The sequence below is a fragment of the Vipera ursinii genome, assembly GCF_947247035.1.
Source record: "Vipera ursinii genome assembly, chromosome: 1".
NCBI classification, from domain to species: domain Eukaryota; kingdom Metazoa; phylum Chordata; class Lepidosauria; order Squamata; family Viperidae; genus Vipera; species Vipera ursinii.
In genome coordinates, this window is record NC_139512.1 from 99146451 (window position 1) to 99156860 (window position 10410).

The 10410-nt window shown below is 42.2% G+C and overlaps 1 protein-coding gene across 3 annotated transcripts in view; it reads right to left on the minus strand.

Annotated features, from left to right (window-relative positions):
- The window catches only part of IPO7 (importin 7), a 46267-nt gene extending 41862 nt beyond the window's left edge, over positions 1-4405 (minus strand). For 2 of the 3 annotated variants that reach the window (XM_083349447.1, XM_083349446.1), the window contains exon 1: positions 4179-4405. In XM_083349447.1, the coding sequence (XP_083205573.1) occupies positions 4179-4334 (156 nt within the window). In that variant the 5' untranslated portion in view covers positions 4335-4405. Of the gene's footprint in view, positions 1-2921; positions 2980-4178 lie in introns of those variants that run through there. The other variant, XM_083349448.1, reaches the window with a different exon arrangement.
- Between the last annotated feature and the right edge of the window lie 6005 nt (positions 4406-10410).

A 10410-nucleotide genomic window follows, 5' to 3' on the forward strand; every position in this document is an offset into this window, starting at 1 on the left:
CTTAATCTTATCTGTGTAAACATCTGTTTATCAATTTGTACCCCAAATGTGGTATGCATCAAAGGAGGGAGCTATTCAAGTTGGACCATCCAGTTCACATAATCTCAACGAACATTCTTCCCTTCTCTAAAAAGGCAAAGGTAAAGGTTCCCCCGCACATGCGTGCTAGTCGTTTCCGACTCTAGGGGCCGGTGCTCATCTCCGTTTCAAAGCCGAAGAGCCAGCGTTTGTCCGAGGATGTCTCCGTGGTCATGTGGCCGGCATGACTGGACGCCAAAGGCGCACGGAACGCTGTTACCTTCCCACCGTAGTGGTCCCTATTTTTCTACTTGCATTTTTACGTGCTTTCGAACTGCTAGGTTGGCAGAAGCTGGGACGAGTAACAGGCGCTCACTCTGTTACGCGGCACTCAGGATTCGACCCGCCAAACTGCTGATCTTCTCTAGTACTCATTATATTGCAACATCCCACCCTACCACATCAATTGACATTCATTTCCTTGACCGACCAAAGCATATATTATTTGTTATTTCTGCTGTCATTTTTCCCAGGGAAAGTTCACAGCAAAGAAGCCAATCTAGATACCCACTTAAATATTTTGACATGTCTCTCCTCTGTGTGCATGTGTGTATGTGTATGTGTGCAAGGCCAAGTGACTCAACTATACATGAAAACATGGAAACTGGGGTGCAGAAAAATGGCAGCAGGTACTCTGGACTGATGAGTCAAAATTTGAAATATTTGGCTGTAGGAGGAGGGAGTGTATTCGGTGAAGGTCTGGAGAGCGGTGCAATAATGAGTGTCTGCAGGCAACAGTGAAGCATGGTGTAGTGGAGTTTCCTTGCAAGCTCGGGGCTGCATTTCTGTAAATGGAGTTGGAGATTTGGTCAGGATCAAAGTTGTCCTCAATGCTGAGAAATACAGGCAGATACTTATCCATCATGCCATACCATCAGGGAGACGTGTGACTGGCCTCAAATTTATTCTGCAGCAGAACAATGGCCCCAAACATATAGCCAATGTAATTAAAAACTATCTTCAGCGTAAAGAAGAACAGGAAGTCCTGAAGTGATGGTTTGGCCCCTCTTCACTCCATCTTCTTTACTACAGTTTGAGCACCACAGGCTTCATAACATCAGTTGTCAACTTCAGGGTCCTTTCCAGATTTTTAATTAACATCTTCTTTGTGATACTACAAATTAACTCATTTTCAGAGGTCAAAAACAATTGTTAGCTAGGTTCTCACTGAAATGGTGTGATCATTCTAAATTTCCATTTCCAGAAGTAACAAACACACAGTGATGACCTATTTCACAGAAAAAATACATCCTAATCTCTTCTAAACCAGGGCTTTTCAACCTTTTCACCCACTGTACCACTTTTAGGATATGGGAACATCAGAGTACTACCAGTTGCCTAGCAAGGTGTCAAAAACTTGATGACCGAAAAAAAAAGGAAAAAAGTGATGAAGTACAGGTAGTCCTCGACTTACAACAGTTCACTTAGTGACTGTTCGAAGTTACAATGGCACTGAAAAAAGTGCCCTCAAGCCACAGCCAAGCAAGACACCTGCCTGCCCACCCGGCGGTACTCTTCCTCCTGCCTTGAGGTTTTCATTGTTGTGAGCATTTCTGTTGAGGATTGGCAGTGGGGGTGGGGTGGGGTGGTGTTTGGTTTTTATCCCCCCGCCCTGTCTGCTAGGTAGTTGCAGCAGTTTTGGTCACTTCACATGACCCTGGGACACTGTGACCGTCATAAATATGAATCAGTTGCCAAGCATCTGAATGTAAATCACAAGACTTTGGAGATGCTGCAACATTCTAGCTGATCGGCGCTTCTGGGCTCAGCAGAAGCCCCAGGATCAGCGTCAAGCTCCAGCTGGAGCCTGGTGCTGATCCTGGCACCTCCACTGAGCCGACAGCCCTGCAGCTCCAGCCATCTCTTGCTCAGGCTTGTGCGGTGCTGCCACTCATTCAGCTCATTCCCCTCTCCCACTACCTCTTTTCTAGGATGATCGCATACCACCTGCCAGGTGCCAATGTACCACAGGTGGTACCCGTACCACTGGTTGAAAAGCCCTGTTCTAAACCATGAGTACAGTAGAACCCAAAGAAGTATAGCAAGTTACCTAAGAACCATTATTTGCTACTTAACATAAGCTGCAATCAATAAAACACTGTCATCACCAACTTCACTTCAAGCTTCAATCATTCACACCAAAGTCAAAACATTCTTCGGTCATACATTAAAATGCATATGAAAGGCAAGATGGTTCATTTGACTTAATCTGATCAAATTTCATGTATTAAATCTTAAGGCTGGTGCAAATTTAGCAATATAATTCTTAATTTATACACCACCCATCCCTGAGTGACTCTGGATGGTTTACAAATGAAAGCTATAAAACCATATAAAAAGATAGCATTATAAACAGAATTAAAAACACAATTAAAAGTGAAATTTAAACAAAAGGTGGCAGGAACACTCTCAAGCCACCAACCACCCCCAGGATTGCCTACTACTTTGTAGATCCCATGCCAGTATAATAAAGAATTGCACATAATTTGTGTAATAAAGCAGGATTTGTAAGGTCCTTCATACTTCATCCAAGGTTTTTTTTTCTGCTCTGATCTTTAACCTGGCTGGTGCTTCATGTGCGTTGTTTATTTCTGTTTTTATGATTTTATACTATTCTTTTAATATATTTAGACTCCTAGAGTCATGAACTTGAATTGGTGGCCATAAATTGAAATAATAAAGTATCCATTTTAGATAGCTTCAATATCCTGGCTATAATTAATTACATGCTGAAAGATTCAGATCAGAAAACAGCAAAAAAAGGCCTAAAGATATAATTCTTTAGAGAAAGCTAGACACTTAATTCAGTACACTTATACCAAATACAGACTGATTCTTCATACTTGAGGGGTTTTCCATTGAATCATAATCATGATGTAAGTTGCATGTTGCCTGGCTGCTTCAGGACTGCAAAATGTTGAAAACAGACACGGTTTAAAATAGGACCCCAGTTTTAATATGACATTCATGCCATTTCCATGAGATGTCTTGCTTTTGTTAACCCGTTTCCCCATTTCAAAATTTTAATTGAAAACTTGGGAATAACACTATGAAATTACACAGCTGGCTTCAAACGCACTTTTGATTCACAAACGTGCCCACTGATAAATCAAATCAAAAGTTTGATCAGCGCAATTAGTGAAAGTGAAATAACGGGCTATTTTAATTCTGAAAGGTGACAAGCACCCCTCTTCTTTCCCCCCCCCCGCCGCTAAATTTAACCTTAAAACAGCAAAGTTTGCCTCCATATAAGGAAGAAGGACACCCTCGTCTCCTCCTGCACTAGGATCCCTTCTGCCGTCAGTTTCAGAAAGGGCCGGTTTGAAATTTCGTCGCTATCCTCATTGAGAAAGCGACTCTGGCTCCAGCCCACAAGGCACGGTGGGGAAGGCGGGCAAGGGCCGGACACTGGCGAGCTTCCCCTCAGAGGAGGACGGGGCTGCCACGTGCCCGAAGACAATGCTGGAGGGAGCGGGAAAGGGCCTGACATTAGGCTCGATCGCGGGAGAGGCCTTCTTCCCTTCCGCCCAACCCGCCCTTCGCCACACGGCCTGGCTCCCTCGCCCATCCACGCTCCCGCCGCCGCCGCCGCCTCCTTTCCTCTTCCTGCCCACGTTTCACTCTGGGAAAGGCGGCTCGGTGAGGCCCGCGCCTGGGCCTCCCCTCCTCCGCCTCCAGGTGCGTGTGCACGTGCGTACGTAGCAAGGCGACCGGCGACAAGCCGGCCCAAGTTTCGGTCTTCAGCCTGGCTCCCTTCGCTGGACTGGAGGTGACCTCCCAGCTGCCGCTGAGGGATCTTCTCTCTCTCTCTCTCTCTCTCTCGCCTGTTCGGAGCTCCATTCCCCTTCGCGGAGCCGCTTCTCTCCTACCAGCTCCCCCGTCCGCAACTCCAAACCTAGGAGACGTTCGGGGTTCGCGCGCCCGATTTCCCTCGCCCGCCTGCGCCTGGACCCAACTCGTGGCCACGTACGGTGCCCCCGACTGGCATGCCCGACCGGACCCCCCCCCCCGCTACCCTCGCCGGCCTTGTCGCCGGGACTGCTTCTCCCGTACCCCGCGCTCCCCAGGCCGCGGCGCCGCCGCCGCCGCCGCCTTCTCACCTCGTTCAGCTGCCTCTCGGCGGTCTCCCGCAACGTGGAGTCCATCGTGCCCCGCAGGGCCTCGATGATGGTGCTGGGGTCCATGGCCGGGCGCTCGAGGCCGAGACGGGCAAGGCGGACGAGATCTGGAGCAGTAGCACCGTTCGATGCGCACATGGACCCGCCGCTCTACAGCGGCAGCCGGCGGCGCGAAAGGGGAAAGAGAAGCGCCAAGGCCCCGGATAGAGCTACTCGCCGCCTCTTGCCAGGCCGACGCCTTCCGCTCGGCGCTTGCCGCCTTTGACAGGCATCACGGGAATTGTAGTCCTTCTGGAGGGCGGGAGAGGACGAGAGCGGCCTCAAGGGCCATCTTTTTTAACTTTGAGAGCCCTCTGCTCTGCAAGATAGGACGGAGGGGGATTCGGGGAGGGAGGGAGGGAGAGAAGGCTCCGTCGCCACCGATTACAAATTGGCTACCGCAAGGGTAGGCAACCTCGGCTCTTTTATGACTCATGGACTTCAACTCCCAGAATTCCTGAGCCAGCCAAGCTGGCTCAGGAATTCTGGGAGTTGAAGTCCATGAGTCATAAAAGAGCCGAGGTTGCTTACCCCTGGGCTACAGGATTCAGACGAAAAAAAAAATAAGGAAATCGGAACAGCATCCACCTATTTGGACCAATGGTATTCTCACTGATCGCTTATGAAGTATAGTTTCCTTTTACTTTTTCTCACAAGGTTGTGGGGCGAAATGTCTAGGGAGGGAACATGTCATTCCCCCCCCCCGCCATTGTTTCCTATTATGTAAGCTTAAATGAAGTAAGAGAAATGAAGTCTGACTTTAAGTGGAATGTCTACTAATAGAATAAAAGCGCAAAGAAAAATGCTGATATGAACTGTCTCCTCACATGAAGTGCAATAATTGATCTGTTCATTTTTGAACTCCCGGTTGGCTGAACGACAATAGTCCTTAATAGTTCCATTTCATCTTAAAGAGAAAAATCCACTTGGAAATTTCTTCTTAGTTCTAGGTTGCTTCTCTCTTTGATTAGTTTCCATCCATTGCTTCTTGTCCTGCTTTCAGGTGCTTTGGAGAATAGCTTGACTACCTCTTCTTTGTGGCAAGCCCTGAGATATTGGAACACTGCTATTGTTATGTTACCCCTAGTCCAGGGGTAGGCAACCTCGGTTCTTTTATGACTCATGGACTTCAACTCCCAGAATTCCCGAGTCAGCTACGCTGACTCAGGAATTCTGGGAGTTGAAGTCCATGTGACTCAGGAATTCTGGGAGTTGAAGTCCATGAGTCATAAAAGAGCCGAGGTTGCCTACCCCTGCCCTAGTCCTTTTCATTAAACTAGACATACCCAATTCCAGCAACCATTCTTTATATGTTTTAGCTTCCAGTCCTCTGATCATCTTTGTTGCTCTTCTCTACACTCTTTCTAGAGTCTCAACATCTTTTTTTACATTGTGGTGACCAAAACTGGATGCAGTATTCCAAGTGTGGCCTTACCAAGGCATTGTAAACTGATATTAACGCTTCACATGATCTTACCGTAATTCTATCCCTCTGTTAATGCAGCCTAGCACTGTGTTGACTTTTTTGGCAGCCTGCAGCACACTGCTGGGTCATATTTAAGTTATTGTCCACTAGGACTCAGAGATCCCTCTCACACTTACTACTACTGAGCAAGGTAGCACCTATACTGTACCTGTGCATTTGGTTTTTCTTGCCTAAATGTAGCAATTTTTTCACCACTGAATTTCATTTTGTTAGCGCCCAATGTTCAAATCTGGTAAGATCCTTCTGTAGATCTATATAAGAAAAATGTCAGTATCTTGTCTTTCTCTGCACTCCTCTATATCATATATAACATATAAATGTAATGTGGATATATTTAGTTATTGTACTGTAATACTTAATAAATCCTTTTATTCTTACCACAATTGTTACTGTTAAAAACGTAAAACCTTATAACTTTTGACATAATGATACCTCATGCTTTACCGATTTATGCAGTTTCATTTCCTTGTTTATCACATTTTTGTACACCTAATGAAGCCTATAAATGTAGAACTTCAGCTTCATAATTCCCAAGGTTTTGGTACTCTTTGGAAGATTATAGGAGCTGAATTCCCAACAAAACTAGGGACTTCAAATTGATAATGATTAAGATTAGAGTCAGCTTGTGTATAATATGTTGTATAAAATATCTAAAAATTATATAGCTGTTAGGATTTAAATGTTACTTTAAATAATTATATATAGTCTGTTGTTATGCAGAATGCATACCAATTTTTAATGTCTCAATTCTAAGTGCACTCTTCATCTAAATTCTAAATGACTCTTATTCTAACATGCTCTTGGTTTAACTAAAAGTATGCAAAACATTTTCATTTTCTGTTCTTCCTTTATATTAGAAATATTTTAGACATTTTAAATATTCAAAACAGCAAATAGTTACATAATGTACTAAAGGAATTGACTGATAGCTTGGGCTTTAGTTCCTCTGTTTCTGTACTATTATTTTGATCATCTAAAATGTTACAGTTAGAAGTAAATTGTCAACTGAAAAAAAATTAGCTTCCAGCACTTGATATTATTTTACATGTTTCTCCTGCCTTTCCTATGGGAAGCTTCCATGGATTTCTCTTCATTGTAACCCCAAATCAAAACTCTATGGGGTTTGCCACTGCTTTATGTATATACACTGAAAGATTTAAATTAGATAAAAAGAATTACAGGCTTGACTTTGTTAAAAATTAATTGGAAATCCTCCTTTGTGGTAGTGATGAACATATTATTGTTAAAGTTTATAAAATGTTATTGAATTTGAATTTGGAAAGTGAATATGTAAAACATTGTATGATTCAGAGGACAAGGAACTTTGGATATAATGTAAAGCTTGAACAATGGGAGAATATGTGGATAAAAGGTTTAAAATTTACACTAAATTACAATTAAAAAAAGTTTTTATAAGATATATATCAGTGGTGGCGGCACTCAGAGCCCTCTCTGTGGGCACGCACGCTGTCACCCCAGCAGAGTTCGCCAGAGTAGCAAGCACGTGGCGTTTGGAAGTGACGGGGCAGGAAGCGAGTGAGTGAGCAAGCGGCATTGTCCCCCTGGGGATGTCCCGGAGATGGCAAGGGACTGGTCCCCGCCACCCTGGTCCTGGCCTACCCACAACAGTGTGCTGTGACCACCACAGCTATGCCCACCCAGTGGCCATACTCTGGCTCTCCCTGTATCACAATGCTGATGCGGCCCTGGCACTTTGCAATAAATACATGGGTTTTGGGTTGCAGTTTGGGCACTCGGTCTCTAAAAGGTTCGCCATCACTGATATATATCATTGTTATTTAACACTAGATAAGTTATCAAGAATGCATAAAGGTGCTTTAAATGAATGTTGGAAATGCAAATATAAAGAAGGCACTTTTTATCATTTGTGGTGGACATGCGATAAAGCAAAGTAATATTGGAATAGGATTCATATTCTAATATAGAAGAATCTTAAAAGTAATATAAAGATAAAACCAGAAAGTTTTGTTTCGGATTTAATGGAAAAAGACTTGGGGAAAAAATTGGAATTTTGATGTTATATATGTTGATGGCTGCAAGATTACTTTATGCACAAAAATGGACACGTCGATCCCCACAATGGATGAATGGCTGCAAAAGTTGATGGAGTTATCAGAGATGCTTTGATAAAAGAAAAAAAAACATACCGTAACTACTTTTGTTTCTACTTGAAAACTGCTTTTGGATTTTGTGCTTGACGTGGAAAAAATGAAACTTTGATTTTGGGGGTTACTGATTAGATATAGAAATGGCTAGTTTATACTATTGTATAAAAGTAAAAAGTTGAGGTTTGATGTTATTATCTTATTTTACTGCAAAGGGAGTTGGAAGTCAATGTCTTTTCTTTTTCCCTTCTTTTCTACACTCTTCCTTCCCTCTTCCCTCCCCTATTTTTCCTATTATTTATTTATACTCTAAACTAATGAAAAGATAACACACAAAACTCGATAGGGTTGGCTAAGTTCAAACTTGGTCTAGCCCTAACCTTAGCTATCATAATGTACTACACTACATTATGTTAGATTCTCCTTCGTCAATAGATACCATTCTATTTCTCATGCATAGTTACGCACATGTATGCAAAATTCATCAATGTATTATGTATATAAGAAAGTATGGGTTCCTGCTTTTCTTCGGCTTATGAAGAAAAGCTGTTAGTCAGCTGTTAGTCACTAAGTGCTTATTTACATATTCTCTATGGTATTCTCATTTTCTACTAACATCAAGGAAAAGAGGGCAAGAAAAATAAAGAAATGAAGGTTTATTATCTACATTACTTTTTTCTGTGCATCAATACTCATTCTGACATAACAATTTTAAAAACCTAAGACACCTTATTTGGTAATAATTGCTAATGCTGATTATCTGAGAGCCAGTAGGAGAGTCTCCCAATTTTTTCCTTTTTTCAAATAATCTTTATTTTGTATTTTTTTTCTGCAACAGATTGCTGAAAAATCAGACAATTCAAAGGATAGTTTTGACTTATGTTTGGGAAAGACACTTAACACTCTGCTTTGAATTTGTAATGTTGCAGTTAACTTGCAGATCTCCAAGCAACTATGGTAGAAGACAACACAGATTCATGTATGTCCAATAGAAGGTTCCTGTAAACACCTTACAGAAATTAAACTATGGTAGATCTGGTCAATTCCAGAATTAGAATCTCTCTGGGAACAGTATCTTGAGTTCTGTAATCAAAGAAAGTTAAAATATAAATGCACAAAATACAATGAAGGTCAATGTGCTAAAGAATTGCTTAAAGTAAATAAAAGTAAGCGCATTGCCAAAATTGGAGGCAATGGAGGAGGAAGTATATGGACTAAGCCTATAATTCCTTTAGCAACATCATCTATACTTACTGTCCTCATAAAAGATAAACTCTCCTTTTAGGAGTCAACACCTGGTGACTTCACAGATACAGCATGCAGGTTTCTTGGTGACAACGTAAACATAGTTTGACAGTGACTCATGGCAAATTTTGCAGTTCCCAGGCAAGGCTGGAAGTCTCTTATCCAAGTCCTAACCAAGCCAGTTAATTGAGTTTCTGAGCCCAGAAAGCCACAAATCTTAAAACAATAAGCTTTCTCACTTGAATCAGGTCAGTAGCAACTGTATGATCAATAACTAAATCTAACTTTATTCCTGGAAGTTTTCATTATTATGGGGAGTCTTGCACTGAGCGGGGAACAAGTTTCTTAGCTCTTTGTTTCTCTGATGAATGTAGAAAGCAGCATTCCCCATATCCTTCTATCCTTTTCCAAAGTTTTAAATGTGCTTTGCATTCTCCAGAATAGCCTCCCCCAATCTATTTTCTGTTACAGACATTGGATTATGGAGGCTCTAGTCTAGTCTGTAGCTAGAGGGACCAAATTGGAGAAGAGTAATTTACAGCATACAGAAGTTGACAAGTTGATGTTGCTTTTTCAGTATTGAAAGTCAGCAGCCTTTTATTAGATTGCACAACTCCCACAAATATTGCATTAGTCATCAAGTCACATACAGGATATATTGTATATCCTGTTCTGGTTTTCTTGAGACAGTATGAAATGGAGCTTGCTTACTTCAACTCTACATCAAAGTTGGTTTTGTGCTCAAATCTTAACCCCCCACCCCAAGAACCTATCTCCTAGTTATGTTAATGTTTTTTTCCCATAACTGCTGTTTTTGTTTTGCATTAGGCAAATTTGGTCAATTCTATAATAAGCTGCCCAGAATCATGAGAAATAGGTAGCTACATAAATAAAGTGGATCTGAAATGAAGTCACGCTACATAATTATTGCTTGGGTATTTTAAACCTATTTTAATTTCTCAACATAAGAAAATATCATGATGGCAGCTCCGGATGCGTGTAGCTATACTAAATAGCCGTCTGTTCTGTTTTAAATATGCTGGAGGAAAGTTTGTACTATAGCCATACTTGGTGAAGAGAAAGAAAAATAATTCAGCCAACATCGCAATGCTTTTAAACCAGCGTTTCCCAACCTTAGGAACTTGAAGATGCGTGGACTTCAACTCCCAGAATTCCCCAGCCAGCATAGCTGGCTGGGGAATTCTGGGAATTGAAGTCCACGCATCTTCAAGTTCCTAAGGTTGGGAAACGCTGTTTTAAACAAATACTGTCAGTTGTTGATCACCACATCCCCAGAGACCGCAGCTTTTCGTTTATT